This window comes from Macaca thibetana, chromosome 4, assembly GCF_024542745.1.
Source record: "Macaca thibetana thibetana isolate TM-01 chromosome 4, ASM2454274v1, whole genome shotgun sequence".
Classification (NCBI taxonomy): Eukaryota; Metazoa; Chordata; class Mammalia; order Primates; family Cercopithecidae; genus Macaca; species Macaca thibetana.
In genome coordinates this window covers 6,208,646-6,231,205 of record NC_065581.1, presented here as the reverse complement: position 1 = coordinate 6,231,205, position 22,560 = coordinate 6,208,646, and the positions used below count along the sequence as shown (strand labels likewise).

Genomic DNA, 22,560 nt, shown 5'->3' with positions numbered 1-22,560 from the left:
TTAGGGCCTTTCTGTAGCACTCAGCAAGGAATGTGGCAAAGATGGACTTTGGATAGTTAAGTGGTCAGCAGCCTCTCTCCAGGGAACTCTGGCTGGAGTCCCTACCTTTTTGTAGTCTAGTGCGGGTACAGCCAAGGAAACAGAACATGATCATGCAGTGTGAGGAGCACTACAACAAGGTAAACTCCTCACAAGACATCTGGGGAGTCAGTGGAGGGAGGCCAGGCAGGGAAGAAAGATGGCAGAGGAAGATGGTAGGGAAGGAAGATGGAAGCCAAATGGCAGAAGCTTAGTGATGAAGAGGAAGAGAGGAGAAACAACAGTGGAAGGTGGGGAGGGGAGACTGGTGTTGGGGGAAGGTTTTTTAAAATACTAGAAACCTTAAATTGTATGAATGCTGAGGGAAAGAGCAGTGCTAGAGGCAGGGTCTAGCTTGTATAGGGCCTTGTCAGTTTAAGCATGCAATTTATCCAATAAGCAAAGAGAAGTAGCCATATAAGGGCTTTGAGCAAATAATTTGATTTCGGATTTGAGCCCCGAAATATTCATTCTGATTGCACTGTAGAGAATTGGCTGGAAAGGGGTTCATGGGTAGATTCAAGGGTTATTTAAGAGGTAGGATAGAAAATATTTGCTCAGGGATCGAATTTGATGTTTGAGGAAGAGAAACAAGGAAGCCTCAAGAATGATGCCCACATGTCTGGCATACCACCTTCGTGTAAGGTGATGGTATTCACTGAGGTAGGGAACTCCTGAGATGCACCAGGTTTTCAGGGAAACTGATACATCTCATGTTAGACATGAGGAGCGTGTGTTGTCACTGGAATGTGACAAGCGAGGATAGCCAGTAGCCACTTAGATAAGGGAATCTGCAGTTCTGGAAAAGATCCTGACTAAAGACCCAGATTTGGGAGGTGTCGGGATATAGATGGAACTTTAAAACAATGGGAGTTACTGAGACAATCAAGGAATATTGTGCTGTGCTGGAGGAAACCACAGTGTTCAATGTCAAGGAGGCCTAGGAAAAATGTCTTCAAAGAGAGAGTTCAGCGCTTCCAAAAGGTCAGGTAAATAAGAACTGAATCCTGTCTTTTGGCCTGAGCACAGGCCTCGGAGACCTCCAGGTTCAGTAGAATGATGAGGTGGAAGCCAGATGGCAGAAACTTAGTGATGAAGGGGAGGAGAGGAGGAGTAACAGCAGGAGGGGGGACATAGGTTGGGGGAGGTTTTTAAATAAATATTGAAGAGACCTGAAATTGCATGAATGCTGAGAAGACACAGTGTTAGCAAGCAGGAACTTGAAGCTACAAGAGGAAGAGTGAATAAGAGACACAACAAAGCCCTGGAGAACAAGGCAATGTAGAAGCCTGGTTTGGAGATGCAGGGGGGAGGAGGGACCTTTCCAACTTTAGTAACAGGAAGAAAGAGGAAAAGATAGATAAGGTTGCAGGTGAGTTCATAGATCTGGTAGCAGAAAATTGAGAGCATTTCTAACCAAGGGCATCTTTTTTTTTTTTCTTCTCTATAACATCAGGAGATTGAGTGGCAGGGTCAGAATTTTGAAGACAGTAAAGAGGGTTAGAAATAGCCATGTTTGACTGGGTGCAGCGGCTCATGCCTGTAATCCCAGCACTTTGGGAAGCCAAGGAGGGTGGATCACCTGAGGTCAGAAGTTCAAGACCAGTCTGGCCAACACGGTAAAGCCCCATCTCTACTAAAAGTACAAAAATTAGCCTGGCATGGTGCTGTGCACCTGCGGTTCCAGCTACTTGGGAGGCTGAGGCAGGAGAATCACTTGAACCCGGGAGGTGGAGGTTGCACTCCAGCCTTTGCAACAGAGCAAGACTCCATCTGAAAGACGAAAGAAAGGAAGAAAGGAAGGAAGAAAGAAAGGAAGGAAGAAAGAAAGAAAGGAAGAAGGAAGGAAGGAAGGAAAGAAAGAAAGAAAAAGAAAGAAAGAAAGAAAGAAAGAAAGAAAGAAAGAAAGAAAGAAAGAAAGAAAGAAAGAGAGAGAAAAGAAAGGAAGGAAGGAAGGAAGAAAAGAGAAAGCAAGGGAAGGGAAAGGAAAGCAAAGGAAAGGAAAAGGAAAAGGAGAAGGAGAAGGAAAGGAAAGGGAAGGGAAGGGAAAGGGAAAGGAAAGGAAAGAAAGGGAAGGGAAGGGAAGGGAAGGGAAGGGAAGGGAAATTTTAGGAGGAACATTTTCTTTTCTTTCTCTCTAATTTTTGAACATGCACCAAAATGATTTTCAGAGAAAACAAAGTGTGATTTTCTAATATGCATGGCACTATTAAGATGTTTACTCATCTTCCTTGGGGCCAGGCATCCCATTCCTGCAGGAAGTCTTGTGGTTAGGCGGTGGCTGTGGCTCTGGGATGATTCAGGAATGCAGACCATGCCTTATTTGCAGAGGAGGGACACGTTGCTCTCACTGGATGCATGGTCACAACTGTCTGGGTGACCTGTCTGTGGGAGGGCAGACCCCTCCTGCCAAGCCACAGTAGCAGCCGACCTGCCAGGTAAAAGCATTCCTTTGTAAAGGAGACCCTCCCAGACCCTCTGACCGAAAGGAATGGGTGGGAACTTCCTGGCACTGCAGGGTCCCTTGCCTGGTACTCCCAGTAACGGGGGGGGGGGTTGGGGGGACAGAACTAGGGGTGGGGATGGGGAGGAGAAGCAGGAATGAGAAATTGGGAATCAGAGGGGTAAGTGGGAGAGAAGGAGGCACCTGCCGGGATAACAGGCCAGGATGAAGTAAATAGAAAATCCTCAGAGCTCCCTTGCTGGGCTCCAGCTGTGGAGAAGGGGGAGGAGAAAACCCTGTGGGACAGGGGAGGAGGGTGAGGGTTCCTCTTAGGAAGTTATTTAAGAGCCAGCTGTCTAGTCTTTCCGGAGTCCGTTTGAGGAAGTCCCCGAGGCGCACAGAGCAAGCCCACGCGAGGGCACCTCTGGAGGGGAGTGCCGGCAGGTAAGCTGCCGTCCCTGCACCCTAAGAGCCAGGGGCCCGCTGCGTCCGCCTCCTGCACCTCGGTTTCCTGGGTGAACCCGCAAGCGGCTTGCTCTGGGCCCTGTGGCGCCGGTCACAGGCAGTCCCACTTGCCCGATCCTCGCTTCCCGCCCCCAACTCCGCATCTGCCCAGCCCAGCTTCTGAGCGGGACTCTCTCAGGCTCTCCACGCAGCTCTCCTGAAGCCGTTGCTTGCTTGGAAGGCCACCAAATGGGGATGGGGGAGTTGGGGGTGCCTCCCCGAGGGACAAGCCCCCTTTCCTCAGGGGAGCAGATTATGGAGCTGGAACACAAAAGGTGAGGGGAGTGGGACCAAGTGAGAACAGCCCTCCCGGCTTGGCTCCCTACTCCTGCGCATCGCCTTCCTCCATCCCAATTTGGAGCTTAACTTCAGCCACATCTCCTCCTTAGACACGCCCAGAAGCGAGGGCTCCTGCCCGCCGCACTCACCCAGCCAGGCGTGCACCTGGGGCAACCCACTTCTTCCCCTTAGCAGTGTGTCTTCCAACACTGTTCTGCACCCCTAGCGATGCCACAGCCTACCTTTGGTATTTCCCACCAGAGGATGGCTCTCTCCAGCCTTCTCCCTATCATTAACCCTTTTTCTGTCTTCTCCCTCCCTTCCCCCCTCAGCTCACCAATGACTGTAAATATGTTTATCTATACTTATGGGTACCTATTCACACCTCATGCAAACACTCCTGTCTCCTTCTCAGACCAAACGCCTTAGGCGTGGTTGTCTTTTCTCTAGCATGTTGTTAGTGTTCCACATGTCTCTGGAACCATCTCTCTACTCTGGTGGCCTCTACAATGGGGACTCTTCATCTCTTGGGGGTGTGCCTGGTTTTTGAAAATAGCCAAGTCGCCAGGAGTCATGACTGGGTAATCCAGGGGATCAAGGGGGAACCTTCATTGGGCCCAGAAACAAAGTCCCCCTTCATTTGGTTAGTTGGTCAACAAGTACTTACTGGTCACTGACCTTCAGGTGTGTGTTGTTTAAACTGGCTCAGTGCCTGCACAAGCTCCAAAGGAAGGGGAAGCAGGCTTGGAGCATGGGAAATGTTGGCAAGCCTATTGATAGCCCTGTTTAAAACTGCATGCCCAACCTCTCCACCTCCTTATCCTCCTCCACGTGGTTCTGTTTCCAAAGCAGTTCCTACCTCCTCAGACCCCTAACTGGGTTTACTTATGGCTCTTCTCGGGCTCCACCCTAACCCTACCAGACTATAATCTGTCAGAGCAAAAATTCTGTTTTGTTCTCTGATGTATGCCATGTACCTAGATCACAGCCTGGCATGTTGTAGGCCCTCAATAAATATTGGTTGAATTAAATTGCAAATGTGAATGCTTTAGAAGACAACATTTATCTGGACATGGTTGTGTGAGTTTATTCTTAAAAGTGACTTATAATCTCATAAATCTCTATGAAATGAACATAGATACAGCACATGCATATGGCAGGAAAGATTTCTTGCAAAGATGCTGCTGTAGGATTATGGAAGGTGAGGGAATCCGGGTCTCCACAAATCTTTTAATTTTTATATTTATGTAAATAAACCCCTTTTCTTCTGCTTTCCATATGTTTTGGCACACACAAAATCTCCCCAGGATCCTTGGGGAACTGTACTCCGTCATTAGACTAATCCTTGCTGCCACTTCTCAGTTTTTATTTATGCAAACCACAAAATGTGTTGCTCAAGTGCTATCACACAGACATGTCTGTTGCTCTATTTTGGAATCCTTGTCTCAAATGTTACTCACTTTCCATGCCTTTTCTGTTGTCCTTTTTTTTTTTTTTTTTCTGAAGGACCTTGTAAAGTTAAGAATGTCAGAAACCTCCAGAATCGCCTTTGGAGGCAGGAGAGCGGTTCCACCCAATAACTCTAATGCAGCGGAAGATGACCTGCCCACACTGGAGCTTCAGGGCGTGGTGCCCCGGGGCGTCAACCTGCAAGGTATGAGCATACGCCCCCTCCCCACCACTCTGGGTTCAGGCACAGCTGGGCCCTGGCCCCTCTTCCCTGCAGGTAAACATCCTCTGTCTACACTGGGGTTCCCACAAAAGGAAGGCCCCTGTCAATCTCTGGTTTTATAAAGGAAGGAGGCAAAAGCTTTCTTTTAAGTGGTGAAAGCACCAGAAACCCAGAGCCTTGTCCCAGGTCTGCCACTTACTGACCTTGTAACCTCAGGGAAGTTGCTTTGTCTTTCTGCCACTCAACTATTTCCTGTACAAAACCAGAGTGCTGGATTAGCTAGGGCCTCTTCCAGCCCTAATGCTCAACGCTGTAGAGAATTTTTCTCTAGCTGGAATATTCCACTTCCAAAATATTGTGGCTGTTTTGATTGTCTGGCTTGCACCTCCTTCCTTCTCCCTCCTCCCTTTTCCATCCATTGCTGTGAATTTCAGAGCCGGGGAGAAGTGCCAGACTCTGACAGTAATAGAGATAGAAGCCCTCTATTTCTCTCCAGAGCAGCCTGGTGAGCTGGCAAGGCAAGCTGCTTCCCCAGCCTCTTGCCTCTGCCTGATCCCTAGAAACCTGCTCCGGGTACAGCAGCCAGCAGTTGACCTCCTCTCAGCCCTGTCAGCAGTGACAAGGCCCAGGTGCCAGCACTGGTTTGGTGATACAGACATCATTCCCCTGGGCCACAACAGGGACATTCAGACTCATGTCCCCGAGTGGCATAGCATTCATGCACCAACATCCAATTTTACTCCTAAGGGTGTTCTGTGCTGGGTTTCACTGGGGATAAAACATCCATTTGCTGGGATAGGTGAGCATGGTCATGCTGGAGCTGTGTGGTTGATTCCCCTCGTTAGAAGGAGACCAATGCCTGAAAGCCCAGACTGATGCATCGCTCCATATAGCAAAGGGAAAGGGGACGTACAGTTTATCCAGCAAGCCAGACACTTGCCCAGGTGTTGTGGACTGGTGTCACTGTGTTACTATCACACTAGATGATTTGATATCAAATAGTGAAATCAGGGAGGTATCCAGTACCATCCAAGTTTGGGAAAAGAGGTTCACAGAACAGAAGGGCATCTTCAGTCAGGTGGTAGAGTTTGAGGGGCTAAGATGAACTTGTAGTTCTGAAGTCTCTCTCCCAGCTGGGTGCCACTCTTTAAAACCCAACCATGACAGCCACAGAAGTGGGTTTAAGAGAACTTGCTAATCAACGAGTCCTCATCCTCATGTTATAGGTTAGGAAATAGAGGCTGAAGGTAAGCAGTTGATATTCACTCCTTGCCCAGTCTATGAGTCTTTTTCTTTAAGAATGCAAATAAAATTGAAAAGCCTACAGACATCAAATTATTACGCAGGTTGCCTTTGTGTATTCCATCTTCTAGCAAAATTCCCCTGTGGCACAAAAGACTCTGGGCCCCTGGAAAGGGGGTGCAGGTACTGGGAGAAGTGGGCAGTAAGAACATGAGGAGTAATGACACAGCTGCCCTTGCCACATGAGGAGTCAGGACACAGCCACGCTTGCCAGGATTGGTGGGGAAAAATGGGGACCTCTACAAAGGCAGTGCAGGGAAGCAGAGAGCAGAGGCAGAAGACCTGGCTTCCTGCTCCACATCTGCCCCTTCTTGCTCATTCTGGGAAAGTCATATAGGTGCCCAAGCCTCAGTTTCTCCATCAGCAAAATGGAAGCAATGCCTGCTTCACAGATTGTAATGAGCATCTAGTGAGCAGTGTCTATGATCATGTCTGACCCACAGCACATGACCAATAAGTGTTCATTGACTGGGAACGTGCAATTTATCATACCCCAGCGAGGTCAGGAAAACACTCCAGGGAATGCCTGTTCCTATGGGGAATATGTACAACCTGTAGCCCCCATAAATCTGACATCTGAACAAAATGCTGCTAGTAAGACATAAAAACTGTCAGAGAACATGTGCGGGTAGGCCAATGAAGAAAAAAAAATCTGGGGTTACTGCTTTTGTTGATTTCTGGAGGCAGAGGTGGGGAGCAGCATAACTGAACTATTCTGAAAAATTAGTCATTATTTATTTTGCAGTCATATGTGTCCACAACCCAAGTGACATTCTGGAATATCCATTAGAGGCACTGGCAGAAGAATGTGAATGTCCAGTGACTGCAGAATGAATGAACAAACAGTCAATCACTTGTGAATTGAATGACTCAGATCTAGTGGCATTATAATTTATTATTAATAACGAGCTCCAGATTTCATACATATGCATTCATTTAATATTTTTCACACAGACAAGATAAGTGTTACATGCTCTGGGGATATGGTTTCTGAAGGCCAGAATCATGACAGCAAGTCCCAGACGAGGACAGGAAAAAACCTGTCCACACACACATATACCAGCACACAAACCATCGGAACAAGGAGGTCTATCTCCTGGTTACCCTTTGCATTTCATATTTATGTTTAATTGTTCTAAAAACAGGTTTTCTGGCACTATATATCAAGTTTTCTCCCTAAGGGACGAAATTTGCTAAGCGACTAAACCTTGGAAAGCATAGTCATTCATTTTTAAAATGCCATCTTCATGCAGTTCACCCAGTGGCCACTAGTGGCCTCTAAGAAGCCTTGTATCCGTGGTCACCAATCTGCGGATGATGACTTTGGCTCCGGAAACACTAGCCCCAAGTGAAACTCTTGTCTCCATTTTTTTCAGTGGCCACTCTTCCCGTTAGCAAGCTGCTCTTGTAATATTGACTGAGAAATGCAGAGAGGCAAGAAGAGGAAGCGGGGGGAAATGGCTGGTTTTTCATTTCTAATAGTTCTGTAGCAGTGAGTCCTGCCCATCACTGTGTGTGATATATACAATGTTATAAGGTATACTGAGTGTATATAGTACCCTTAAGTCATAGCTTTGGTAACATTTGGTTAAGAATTATTTTGGTAAAGTCTATATTTTAAAATGTATAAACTCAGGTAAGTTTCCTCTCATGCACACCATGATATTCAAGAAAAAAATGAAATATTTGAGGTGGGCACTGAAATCCCAGTGGTGGGACCAGCCAGTCAGTGGTGGCGTTTGACATCCTTGCATGATTTTAGGCATCCTTAATGTCACCCTTTGAATTCAGTTGTAGCCAGGAAAGGTACTGAGACGATCTCCTCAGATTTGGATTTGTATCAGTTTCTAACAGACCACTCTGCAGGCTTAGTTGGTGTTTCTGAAAAATCTCTCCACTGCCTTCCTGGTCTGAAAGGTTATGTGTAGCCAGAAATGTAACATTCCAGAAGAAACCTTATGTTGTTGGTCTGGTTTGGCTTTATATTGTTAACAATAGGTGACCATTTGTAGCAGCAATTGGAACCATTTGACAGTTCTAATGTATTGAATTAAAACTCGACAGCAAGCCTGGCTCTATGAAAAAATTAAACGTAGGTGGGTTCTAGTAGTTTTTCAGGCTAATGGGGTCTTATACCTTCCTGAGACTCTCCTCCATCCCACCACTCCTTGTCAGAATTAAATCAACCAATTAATGATAAGCCTCCTCTTTGTGCAGAGTAAACCTCTCTAGATTGAAGGTCACTGAGACACTTAGAGGCATTCAATGTATGACTGAGAAATGTCCAGCAGCAGTTCCTCCTTTCATTGAGTTCCTGGAAAAATATACACTTGTTTTCACATATGTGTCAGGAGCTGCTCCAGGTTCTCCCTGAGGACATAAAGTTGAGTCAGTCAGTCCCTAGCCTCAAAAAACTGTCAGTGTAGAGACAAAATAAATAAAAGATCATTGCAATTCAGTGTAATAAAGACTGTGACTGTGATGTATGCAAATTTCAGTGAAATAACAGAAATCAATGTCTAGTGGTGTGGTGGAGTGGGGAAGAGGATGAGGAGGGCTTCTTGATGCAAGGATATTGGAGCTGGGACTTAGAGGATGAGTAGGAGTGTTCCTGACAGGCGAGCACATGGAAAAGTGTTTGCAGTAGAGGGAACAGTATGTGCCAAGTGAGGAGTGACTAAAAGACGGAAGAGAAGATATAAGCCTGGGAAAATATGGCAGGTATCACACCATAACAAGGCCTTGGGGATCTAGGTTTCCTCCTGCAGATAATGGGGGACTTGAGAAGGATTCTAATTAGCAGAAATACATCATCAGAATTATGCTTTACAAAGTGGTAAGGAGGTCTGGGCACTGTGGCTCTTGCCTGTAATCCCAGCACTTTGGGAGGCTGAGGTAGGCAGATCACCACTAGGTCAGGAGTTCGAGACCAGCCTGGTCAACATGGTGAAACCCTGTCTCTACTAAAAATACAAAAATTAGCTGGGTGTGGTGGTGGGTGCCTGTAATCCCAGCTACTTGGGAGGCTGAGGCAGGAGAATCACTTGTCTGGGAGGCGGAGATTGCAGTGAGCCAAGTTTGTGCCATTGCACTCCAGCCTGGGCAACAAGACCAAGACTCCGTTTCAAAAAAAAAAAAGGTATAAGGAGAAAATGAGGAACAGGAGATACATTTGGACGCTGTGGAGATACTCCAGGCTAGAAGAGGAATAGACCAGAGGGCAGGTATGGGGCTCATTTCTCTTGTTCCAGCTTCCTCTGAGCACCTGAGCAATGCTTCAATGTTATAGGGTCCAGGACGTATTAATAGCAACACTTTATAAATTAAGCGACTTAAGAAAATGTTTTTAATCATTCTAATTAAGGACACATTAAAATTCTGGGTACCCAAAAGAAATGTGAGAAAGAGGTCTTTTTCCTGTTTGTTTTTTTGTTAAATAAACAAACAAACCAGTTTGTCTTGGATAGCATTTATGCTTATAGTTTAGTAATACTATTACCAAAAATTGCATGGAGAATTCAGTTCACCAGGGAATTCCTAGAATATAAACCTAAACATTTAACTTATCTCAAGATCCCATCTGTGACAGGTATAATCATTCTCTGAAGAATATTTTACAATCTAGGGAGACAATAATTTACATTTTTTCATATTAGAGAAAGAGTAGGAGGACAGGGAGGCAGTTGCTTCTCCGGAGATTTTTTTCTTTTCTTTTACAGTTCATTATCCGGTATGTTTGGAATTAGGCTAAATTGTGTTAGGTAGACATTTTGAAAGCTGTCACTTTGAAAGAGCGAGCTGCCAAGTTTCTAGCTACAGTATCTCAAAAAAATAATAATAAAAAATAAAAAAGGCGGCTTAGCAATGAGCTGTTCCATTTTGCCAGGAACTAGGTTTGGACAGGGGAAGCAAATTCATTTCCTGTTTGTGGCAAATGGAGCCTGGATGATGATAAGGCTTTTTCCATCTAAACTGTCTTGTTAAGCCAATAAACAAAGCAAGAATCAATATGCTAGATTAATAAATGCTCGCTAGAACACACTCCATGGCAAGGGACATTTCCTAGGCAAAATGGACAATGGAATGGACTATGATATTTTTATGTCTATGTTCATATTTTGTGACAGTCATCTTCAGAGTCTTTGATACTACCAGCTGTTATAAGAACCAAATACTTGGTTGACCTGTGTGTGGTTGACTCATGGGCAATGAAATAAATTTTGTTTAATCGGTGGTATTGGGGGCCTCACCTCTATTCCCAATACTTTGGACAACCCATTAAGCTTCCTCATGTCTTTTCTATTTGACTACAGTCAAGAATATTATTCCTTTAAACTCTCAACCTCTCTGTGTAGCTTTTAATCTTCCACTTCTTAGCCAAGTTTTATTTTTTATGAAATGTCTTTCTTTGTTTAAATCATTTCAAGATGGACATTTTTTTTTTTCTTTTTTTTGAGACAGAGTCCCGCTCTGTGGCCAGGTTGGAGTGCAGTGGCGCCATCTCGGCTCACTGCAACCTCGGACTCACAGATTCAAGTGATACTCCTGTGTCAGCCTCCTGAGTAGCTGGGACTACAGCGCGCACCGCCACACCCAGCTAACTTTTGTATCTTTTTTCAGTAGAGACTGGGTTTCACCATATTGGCCAAGATGGTCTCCATCTCTTGACCTCGTGATCCACCCACGTCAACCTTCCAAAGTACTGGAATTATAGGCGTGAGCCACCGCGCCCAGTCCCCAAGATGGACTTTTAAGAGATGATACAGGAAAGTTTTACTTATCACTGCCTTAGTTTTTCCCACTTACAGTACTACCGTGATTTTATGTTTTTCCTGAGGCATTGACTTGTTAAAGTGATATTGCAACAGAGAATGAAAAGATCACCAAGAAAAAGTAATATGTTAAAAAACATCATGCTTAAAATTAAATGTCAAAAATATACCAATATAGATGATATAATTTAAAACAATTGATATTATCAGCTGTCATAAGAACCAAATACTTGGTTGACCTGTGGGTGGCTGACTCATGGGCAATGAAATAAATTCTGTTTTATACATGTAACTTTATATATATGTATATCTAAAGTTTGCTTATATATAATATATAACATATATAATATAAAATATTGCTTGTAATATGTAAACAATATATTATATATGTAAATAATATATAAAAATTATATATTATATATGTAAACAATATATTTTTAAAAACCAAACTCATGGGTTTATAGTTTTTTCATAGTGAAAACAAGCAAATATATATAAACAAATATATATGTTTGCTTATATCTGTTATATATAAACAATATATAATATATAAAGATATAAATAATATATATAAACAATATGTATTTGTAATGTATTATTTGTTTATATCTATTATATAATATAAACACATGTAATATATATAATTTATATAAACAATATATAATTATAAACAATATGTTTTCACTATGAAAAAACTATAAACCCATGAGATGGGGTTTTATCTTTTTTTTGTTTGACTTTTCTATTCTCAAAGGCATTAATCAGCACCCTTTTTCTCACCCTTTTTCATCACAGTATAAGCAGGCTAGAAAGACAGGGTATTTTATTTTGTGAAACAAAACTGCTGATCTGGAGGTCTTTTGTTATAAATTCCCACATCATACCTTCAACTATATATGTATGTCCTGAAACTAGCATATTTTGAGAATAAAATGGTAAATGACATTTACAGGACACAGATGATTAATCCTACAGTAAATGAGATAATTTATTTTGAAATGATCAACTCTAAGCTCCGAATTTTCAGGTAAAAGGTGTTCAGATGAAAGGAGGCACATTTGCTGTGGCATTTTTGCCCATTGCCCCAGGCACCACAGCAAGATAATTAAGACATGGTCCAGTCTTCAAGGGGATTGCAATCCCATGGCTAAAAAATCACCTATATAAAGATAATACAAAGAAATTAATTACAATACTTAAAAAAAAAAAAAAAAAGACAGATGTTTCCTGAGAATCAAGAGGAGAAAAGCTTTCTATTTACCTGTGGAAATTCAAAGCAAGCCTGTCTGCTCAGAAGACAAGGAGTATAAAAGGGCATGGTTCCCTGGGAAGGTTGGAAGGCCACTGCTAAAAAGCTTCCCAGGGACCTTCTTTACCTTGTGACTTCCATAGCTCAGATTCCAGCCTCCCACCATGCCTTCTCAGATGCCTGACTTCTTAATGATTGGTCCTAAGGGCCCATCCAAATGCTCAGTGCTATTATGATTATTATTGCCATCAATTTCTGAGCATTTACCATGTACCAGGCCCTATGATAGAGCACTCAGTGCATTTTCTCATTTAATCCTCACACCAACTTCATTTTGCAGATGAGAAAACTGAGGCACAGGACATTTATGTAGCTTGCCAAGGTCACAAAGACAGTAAGTGAGAGTTGGGATTTGGGTTCAGGCAGCCTAGCTCCACAGTCTATGCTGTTACTATGCTCTTCTACTTCTCTTAATGATGATAATAATAATAATAAACATTTATTAAGAATGTACTAGGTGTCAGCCATTCTGTAAGATAGGTACTTCATTCCCATATTAAAGATAAGAAAACTGAGGCTCAGAGAGATTAAATAACTTTTCTGAGGCTGCACAATTAGTAAGTAGTGAAGCATTTCCAAAAACATATTCTGAAAAATGCAGATCTCCAAAGAGAAAAGTTTCCATAGTCATTTACATTTGGAAACCGTTGCCCCTCTAGGATGTCTGTGGTGTACATCAGCGTATTAAAGTCTCACATGAATGCTTCAGTAAAGAATCCTGATCAGCTTTGATTAGGCCAGCATTTTCCACACTGGTTTAACCATGGAGCTCTAATTCTTCCAATACCTGTCAATATTCCATAAAACTAGCACTAACCAGTCTCACTAGACATGAACCAGGTACACTAGGCTAGGATGTAAAGCTGGAAAGCCAGGTTTTCATTTGCAATGAGAACTAGGATGGATGAGACATTACCAGTGATACCAAAGAAATGCTTGAAGATTTCTCGTTTTCCAGCTTTACTTTGCCTTGTAGGTAGAGCTGCTTGGGAAGCCAAGGCAGGCCTCATTTCAGGGGCACATTATCATGCAGGGAGGGAGGGTTCGAATAGAGAAGGCAAATCCAGGAGTACCAGAGGAGTAGCGCCTTGAACCTCTACATGCAGGCTAAACTCAAATGGCCCCTCACCTAGAACACAGCAACAGCTTCTTAACTGGGTTCACCTTCCAGCATTGCCCCTTCCAACCCCTTTTCTACTCTGCCACCAGAAGCAGTTTAAATATATAAATATATAAATCTAATCATGTCAGTTTGCTGTTTCAGATTCTTCTTTGGATCCACCATGCAATTAAACTCCTTCACATGGTCTCCAAGGCTCGTGTGATGAGCAGGCTCCTTCTTATTCTTCCACCGTGGCTCCCACTAGTACATTTCAGCCAACCATCATCTTTCAATTTCTTAAGCAACTACGCACTCTCTTGCGTCAGTCTTCAGGTATCCTTCTTTCTCCGCCTGAAGCATTCCTCTCCATCTCCCTTTCCACATGGACAACTGACCCCTCTTTTGACCACTGCTTATGTCTCACTTCCTTCAGAGAACTTCCTTATTTTCCACCTCGTAAATGTGGGTTGGAGCTCCTCCCTGAAACTCCCCTCAGTACTCTTTACTTCCTTTGTCAGAGATGTCTGACACTGTGTCATAATTATCTGTCCACCTTTTAGCATCTACTGCTGTGCGTTTACTTAGCTAGTAGTTATTAGACAGTTACCTAATCAACATTTATACCCATGTCTTGAGTGGCAACATAAAATAGCACACTTATAATATTCCCATAGGACAAGAAGCTAGGGAGAATATTAAATATATTAAATGCATACTTAGGGGTTAAAATTATCTTAAGAGCATGGGACAGTGAACCAAACTCAATAAGAAGAAACTTAACACATGCAAAGTCTTAACATCAAACTAAACAGAAGAAAACAATTGCACAAATAAATATAGCCAAATAGCAACATGAGTGGGTGACTTGTAGGGGCCTCAACTGAATTTTGATCCACTGTTGCTAGAAATAACATTAGAATGTGTTTTAAGGGAGGCTGAGGCAGGTGGATTACCTGAGGTCCGGAGTTTGAGACCAGCCTGACCAATATGGTGAAACCCCGTCTCTACTGAAAAAAAAAAATAATAATAATTAGCCAGGCGTGGTGGTGTGAGCCTGCAGTCTCAGCAACTTGAGAGGCTGAAACATGAGAACTGCTTGAACCCAGGAGGCAGAAGTTGCAGTGAGCCGAAACTGCACCACTGAACTCTAGCCTGAGCAAAAGAGCAGGACTCTGTCTCAAAAAAAAAAAAAGAATGTGTTTTAAGGATTTTGCTTTATCAGATGCATAATATAAATCAACAGTGAGTTAAGAGTATCCAAGACACTAATAATATCTTGAGCTGAAATAATAGAAATACACTATTTATTTTAAAAGATGTAATGGTCTCTCTCAAACCACAACTAGAGTAATGTACTTTATTCCAGAAAGTAACACTTCAAAAGAGAAATTGACAAAATGGAAACTATTCCCAAACACAGTGTTGGATAAAAGTTCTAGAAATAACTTCTTAAAAACAGTTAAATAATCTGGGTGCGATGGCTCATGCTTGTAATCCCAACACTTTGGGAGGCTGAGCAGGCGGATCATCTGAGGTCAGGAGTTCAAGACCAGCCTGGCCAACATGGTGAAACCCCATCTCTACCAAATTAAAAAAAAATACAAAAATTAGTGGGGCATGGTGGCGAGTGTGCCTGCAGTCTCAGCTACTCTGGAGGATGAGGCAGGGAGAACTGCTTGGACTCAGGAGGTGGAGGTTGTAGTGAGCTGAGATCGTGCCCCTGCACTGCAGTCTGGGCAATGGAGCAAGACTCTGTCTCAAACAAACAAACAAACAAACAAACAGTTAAATAAATGAAGAATGTTTTACTCAGAAAAAAAAAACCCTATGAGCAGTCTTTAAATACCTAGAGAGTGCCAGATAAAATGAATAAGAGGTCTTATTCTATATTTATCCAGAAGTCAGAACGAGGACCCGTGGTTAGAAAAATTACAAGGAAGCAGATGTCAGTTTATCTTAAGAGAAGTTTTCAAATAATTAGAGTTGTTTAAAAATGGACTGTTTGCCCTATGAAATAATGACTTCTTTGTTCAAATGGAAGCTAGAAGCCCAAGTAGTAGGGCTCTCATGAAAATGTTTCATATAGGATATAGTAGTTTTACCAGATGGCTGAGAAAATGCTATTGCTGTTCTGTGAGATTCCGTAAGGATGTAATATCAGTATATTCCTTCCATTGGTACTGGTAAGTGGAGAACTGATGAAACCCATTTCTAAGGACTTTGTTTTTTAGCTATTTAAAAAAAAAATTTTTTTTAAAGACGCTGTGCTAAGAAAGAGGACCAGAGGAGTTGACTGCTAGGCTCCTTTTCAACAGGGACATTTGTGCTTCTCCAGCTCATTCTTGGGTTGGTTTATCACTGGGAATTGTGGCCTTAATAAGACCAGAGAACTCAGGAGAATAACAGCTTGGAATAGAGAGGTCTAGAGAATTAAACATCTTTAGCTCACAGCATAATGGAAAGAAAGTGCCCTTCAGGGGAATGTGAACTACAACAGGGCTCTGAGATGAGGTAAAAATAAAACTGCATCCTGCACTTTCTACTTGCTGTAATGCTGCAGTCAGAGTAACCCATGGAGCATCATGCCCTGTGAAATGGCTGTCACAGTTTAGGGGCAGTGAGCCACAGTAAGCCTAGGACCCACTATGTGCCAGGTACAGGGCCAGACCCATTGCATCGTTATCTCATTGAGCCTTCATAGACATTCTAGGGTATTAGTATCTTCATTTTAAAATAAGAAAAATCAGATTCTGAAAGGTAAAGTACCTTCACAAAGGAATTTTGAGACCTGAGATTCAAACTCAGGATTGCCTGAACTTTGAATTGCTCAGTAGTGTTTCAGGGATTCCTGGGCTTTAGGACCGAAGAGGATCTTAAAGAGCCCAACTTCTTGGTTTTGACTACGGAACACAATGGGGTCCAAAGGGACCAGGCATCCTGCACAGGATTTACGTGTGAAGGTAAAGGGAGCCATTCGAGTATGTCAGGAGATGCCCCAGTATGGGTACAAGCTCAGCAGCTGTGTGTTCTGTGCACACGGTGCTTATAGCCATGAGGGCAAATCATGCATCAGGCAGGGGCAGGGAGACGGAGGGCAAGAGGCCAGGGCACCCCTGCTGACCCTTCTACCTTCCCACCCCACCTTCTCCCCAATAACCCTTTACAACACCAAATACACATACAGAAACCAGTCTCTAGATCTTGTAAAGTGCAGTGAGGACAGGGAGTTAGGATGATTCCCTCTCTCATCTATGATCATTCACAGAGGGGAAGGGGAAAAGGGCAGGAGGAGAGCTGACTTTCACGTGTAATACCCTTTGCTAAATGCCTGCACACGTGTCATCTCATGCCATCTCCTGTCACAGTCCTATAAGATGGGGAACATGTTAGGCTATGAAATGAATATTAGTGTCTCCATTCTATGATGAAGAAATGAATTTAAGTCACACATACAAAGTTAGACAACTAAGAAACATATGATTGGCATTTATACTCCTGATGCCACAAATCAAAAGAAAAACCTGTGAATGTCGGCATCAGACAGTCCAGGTTTTGACTTTTGAACTGGCCCGTTAGTAGCTAAGGAAAGCTGAGGATAGTTTCTGTGTAACTGAAAACAATCACATTTATCTCATGGAAATGTTAGTGTCCTTCTCCAGACCTGCTCCCTCTCTTTCCTGCATGTGAGGGCTGAGATCTACTTTTAGAATTACAGAGGGAGGGTACATTTGACCCTTCTTGAGGTAAAAGGAGAATTTTGGATTAATGGTTAACTTTGTCCTTCGAATGTCCCCTTGAGGCTTTGTCAGATTTGATTCCTTCCTTTGGAAAGATAAGAAAATTGAAGTGGCTATTCCCTGCTTCTGCCTGGTTAGTCACAGAGTGAGGCAGTGACATGATGGGAAGCTCCTAACATAACGAAAACCAGCGTGAGACTGAGAACCTGAAGACTTCAACTCTGGCCCTAGCTTCTCTGTGTTTGGATCTCCCAGACAGGCATCCATCTATCCCACAGTGAGTGCCTTGTGGACTGAAATGAGATCAAAGGTGGAGACAGCTTTAAAAAGCTCTATTCAAAGACAAGAATGTCACAAGAGGCTGACTCTCCAGACAGTGTTCCCCCTACCCCCGCCTCCTACAGAGTTTCATTCAGCAGACCTTGCTACCTGCCTTCTTCAGGAAAAAAATCTTGTTTTTGAGTTTGTGTTTAAACTAAAGTTAGTCGATTATTTTCTTCAATTGTTTTTCTTGTTCATAGAGTTTCTTAATGTCACGAGCATTCACCTATTCAAGGAGAGATGGGACACTAACAAGGTGGACCACCACACTGACAAGTATGAAAACAACAAGCTGATTGTCCGCAGAGGGCAGTCTTTCTACATTCAGATTGACTTCAATCGTCCATATGACCCCAGACGGGATCTCTTCAGGGTGGAATACGTCATTGGTGAGTGCCACGTGCAAGCCCCAGTCTTGACACCATGGGTTGCATTGTAGAGAGAGGTAGGTACAGGCACAGTTGTGTGACTTCCTAGTGTCATATGTTAACAGTGGTGGGAGCTGGAATGACATCCAGCCCCTGAATCACCCTGCGCTCTAAGACTGGTCTGTATAGTGCCAAATATTAATAACGTGGGGCCCACCCAAAGGGAAAATCTCATATAAATAAAAGTAAGTAAAACTGGTATAAAGTGTCGCTTAACTAAATTATTCTTCCTTAAACAAATGGTTTTGGCGTCCTATGGTTGTAACTTTTATCTCCATGATTTAGTTGGTCTCATGTGCTGAAAATGTTTGTAAATCTTAGCATACAATCCATGTATGCATTCCCAAAGTTGGTTCTGCTCTGATCTAGTCCCATGGGATGGCCCATGAAAAGTGGATAGTCCAGCCGGGCGCGGTGGCTCACGCCTGTAATCCCAGCACTTTGGGAGGCCGAGGCGGGCGGATCACGAGGTCAGGAGATCGAGACCATCCTGGCTAACACGGTGAAACCCCGTCTCTACTAAAAATGCAAAAAATTAGCCGGGCCAGGAGGCGGGCGCCTGTAGTCCCAGCTACTCGGGAGGCTGAGGCAGGAGAATGGCGTGAACCCGGGAGGCGGAGCTTGCAGTGAGCCGTGATCGCGCCATTGCACTCCAGCCTGGGCGACTAAGCGAGACTCTGTCTCAAAAAAAAAAAAAAAAAAAAAAAAAAAAAAAAAAAAAAAAAAAGAAAAGTGGATAGTCCAATAAAGTTCACTAAACACTTTGTACTTTAATCACCTCTTTTTTCTTTCTTTCTTTCTTTCTTTTTTTTTTTTTTTTTGAGACAAAGTCTTGCTCTGTCGCCCAGGCTGGAACAGTGGTGCGATCTCAGCTCACTGCAACCTCCGCCCCTGGGTTCAAGTGATTCTGGTGCCTCAGCCTCCAGAGTAGCTGGAAAAGCACTATATTAATAAAACTTTGTAAGTTGGCTAGATAGAAGATAAATATATAAAAGTCAGTAACTTTTATCTTCTCCAGCACTAAGCACCAGAAATAGACATAAAAAAAATTTCACATGACTAAAACTATAAAATATAGGACTAAAAACCTGAACACACAACCTATATAAACCAGCTATTAAATCTTAATAAAAACATGAAATACCAATGAAGAATCAAACATGTTCTTGAGTGGAAAGTCTTTCTTACACATTTTTAGTCTCCCAAGGTGTTGGTCAAAGAATACAAAATTTCTGTTAGATAGAAGGAATGAGTTTTAGTGACCTATTCCACAGCATAGTGACTGTGGGCTATAACTATATTATTATATTATTATATTAACTATAACTATATATATAATATATAACATATTTATATATTATATATACATATATACTATATATACATTATATTAACTATAACTATATTATAGTTAATAATGTATATTTCCAAATTACTAAAAGTAGATTTTAAATATTCTCACCACAAAGAAATGTCATGTGAAGGAATCAATATGTTAATTAGCTTGAATTAATCAATCCACAATGTATATTTTGATCAAAACATCACATGCCCAAACCCCATAAACATATACAATTATGATTGTCAATTTTTAAAAGCCTCCCAAAATTAATATGTAAATTTAATGCATTCCCAATTAGAATCCCAATGGAGTTTTGAGTTGTTTTTGGCTTTGGTTTTGTTTTTTTGGACTTGTATAAAATAATCTTGAAGCTCATTTGAAATAATAATTACCTGGTGATAACCAAGGAAATCATACAAACAAACAATAAGAGTATTTTATATCAGAAGCGCAGTTATCAGAACATACTATGAAAAATATTTAGTAGGACACAATAGAGAATCCAGAAATGGATTTCAGTATATGACTTAATATGATTGTTGGTTTCATGAAGAAAAGCCTATGAAATTTTGTTTGTTTGCTTGTTTGTTTTTAAATAAATGATGCTGGAATAACTGGTTCTCCAACTGGAAGAAAATTTAAAAATTGACCCTCATCTTTTATCCCATATACAGTAGTAAATTTCAGTTGGAATAAGTATTAATGTAAAAAAAAAAAAAAGACAGTTTTTTAAGGAAATTTAACAGACTTAACTAAAGATTGGAAACTCTGACACTGTAGAAGAAAACAAAAACCATGTACAGTTATGTGCCACGTAGCAACATTTCAGTCAATGACAGATCATGCATAGGTGATCTTATGAGATTATAATGGAGCTGAAAAAGTCCTATCACCTCGTGATGTCATAGTTATAATATAATAGTGTGATTACTTATTTTTTTAAATGTAGTATAGCCTAAGTTTGTAGTGTGTATAAAGTCTACAGTAGCATGCAGTAATGACCTACCTTCACGTTCACTCACCCCTCACGCAGGGCTACTTCCGGTCCTGAAGGCTCCATTCATAGTAAGTGTCCTATGCAGATGTACCATTTTTTACGTTTTATACTGAATTTTTACTGTACTTTTTCTATGTTTTTATGTTTACATATAAATGTTTCTATGTTTTTATATAAGTACTTAACCATTGTGTTACAATTGCCTGCAGTGCTGTATTCAGTATAGTAAAACACACTACGAGTTTGTAGCCTAACAACAACAGGCTCTGTCATATAGCCTAGGTGTGTAGTGGGCTGTACCATCTTTGTTACTATGATGTTCACACATGACAAAATCGCCTGCCTAACAACATATTGTAACATGCATGACAACAAATGTGCGTTTGAAGCTCTGAACCACAGTTCTGCTGCAATTATGAGGGAATTTTTAACTCCATCTCTAAAGCCAAGTATTTAGGGTAGGGAGAAGAGGAGAAGGAAGCTTCAGCTCTGAATTGGACTTGTCTGAGGTTTGAGACACTCTCATAAACCGTTCAGAAAATAATTATGATAATGGAAGTCTTAGGAAAACTGGTAAGATGAATGTCTTAGATTGGGTTACTAGGAAACAAACTCTGAGAAGAAGACTTGTGCACACAAAGTTTACTGGGGAGATCTCTCAAGATCAACATCTGCAAGGGAGTGAAGGAATCAGTGTTGGGCAGAGGGAGGAGTTGAACCGCAGTGCAGACAGGGCCCCCGTGGATCTCAAGGTGAGCTCTAGCTATGGGTTGGATCTTCAGAGTCGTCTCGCCTTGAGCCAGGGATATGGGCCTTTTATACCTTTTATACCTTGACTGGGGTTGTAGCCTTGGTGTAATTGGTTCTCTATGGCTGAGGGCAACCCCTGAAAGCAACTAAATGAATGAGAATTGTTAGTCACCAACACTCCCAACAATGGGAAATGTCCAGGCAGCACACCACAGCATCCACTACAGTGAACATTTTAAGTCTTCTTCTTTTTTTTACATAAGAAATACTATTACTTTTGTTCCCTCAAAAAAAGAGGGGGGAAAGCATAGCTAATTTGACTTTGAGATAAAATCTTTACATTTTTTAAACAACATGTATTCTAAACCTTTCAGAGCCCATGATGTGTACGTTCAGAGTTAAGCTATATTCTAATATGTGTGGGACATTATAGGCCACATGTATTTGAAGATTTTTCTATTATAGGCCACACACATTTGAAGATTTTCCATTGCCCAACCTGTTGTAGATACAAGCAAGGCAAATGACAAAATTCCACACTCTACTATTTAGTGTGGAAATTAAGCACACTTCCAAGGGCCTTGAAGGACCCACGGTAGAGGATTTATCTTGCTCAGAGTCCTTTCCGCATCTCATGTCATTCAGGAAGTTACATGACAGCCTCAGCTTCATTGCTTCCATAGTTATAAGACTGGAAAAAAAAGAGCATTGCTGGGGAAATAATTCTCTTAAAATTCAGTGCCTGTTTCAATAGGACTGCATAAAGCCAAGGAAATTAGATTTTAAGGGTAATTGCTATAATGAGAAGAGACGAGTATAGAATGTGAACTAGAAATGAAATTAAGTGCAAGGGTTTCTATATACAGCTGCACCTCAATTTCCAGAAACTCAGAATGTAAAAATGATGGTTTAAAAAACAGAAAAAGAATGTAATTTCTATACATTTTTAAATATCTGGCAACACTGTTTCAAGAGAAGATCCATTTTAGCTAACATTTTACAATCAGCTAGATGTCTAAGCATTTGAGACGTCATTTACTATTAACAGTGAACCAAACCTTAACATAAATTAAAAAAAAAAAAAAAAAAAAACAGAAAAGAGAATACTTTGTTAAAAATAAAGGGCACTTAAAGGAATCTCCACCAGTACATCTTTAAGAGTGTTTATAACAAGAGACTTACCAACAAAGATTAACTTACTTACTCACTGTATTAGTCAGGGTTCTCTTGAGGGACAGAACTAATAGGCTATATATATGTGTATGTGTGTGTATATATATGTGTGTGTGTACGTGTGTGTGTGTGTATATGTGTGTATATGTGTGTGTGTATATATGTGTGTGTGTATGAGTATGTGTGTATATATATGTGTGTGTGTACGTGTGTGTGTGTGTATGTGTGTGTGTGTATATGTGTGTGTGTATATGTGTGTGTGTGTGTATGTGTGTGTGTATGAGTGTGTGTGTATATATATGTGTGTGTGTATATATGTGTGTGTACATATGTGTGTGTGTATGTATATGT

At 41.7% G+C, this 22,560-nt stretch overlaps 1 protein-coding gene across 2 annotated transcripts in view; it reads left to right on the top strand.

Annotated features, from left to right (window-relative positions):
- The first annotated feature begins 2,408 nt into the window (after positions 1-2,408).
- F13A1 (coagulation factor XIII A chain) overlaps positions 2,409-22,560 on the top strand; it is a 160,731-nt gene continuing 140,579 nt past the window's right edge. The window contains exons 1-3 of one of the 2 annotated variants that reach the window (XM_050789671.1): positions 2,409-2,516; positions 4,811-4,958; positions 17,720-17,908. In XM_050789671.1, the coding sequence (XP_050645628.1) occupies positions 4,829-4,958; positions 17,720-17,908 (319 nt within the window). In that variant the 5' untranslated portion in view covers positions 2,409-2,516; positions 4,811-4,828. Of the gene's footprint in view, positions 2,517-2,877; positions 2,966-4,810; positions 4,959-17,719; positions 17,909-22,560 lie in introns of those variants that run through there. The other variant, XM_050789670.1, reaches the window with a different exon arrangement.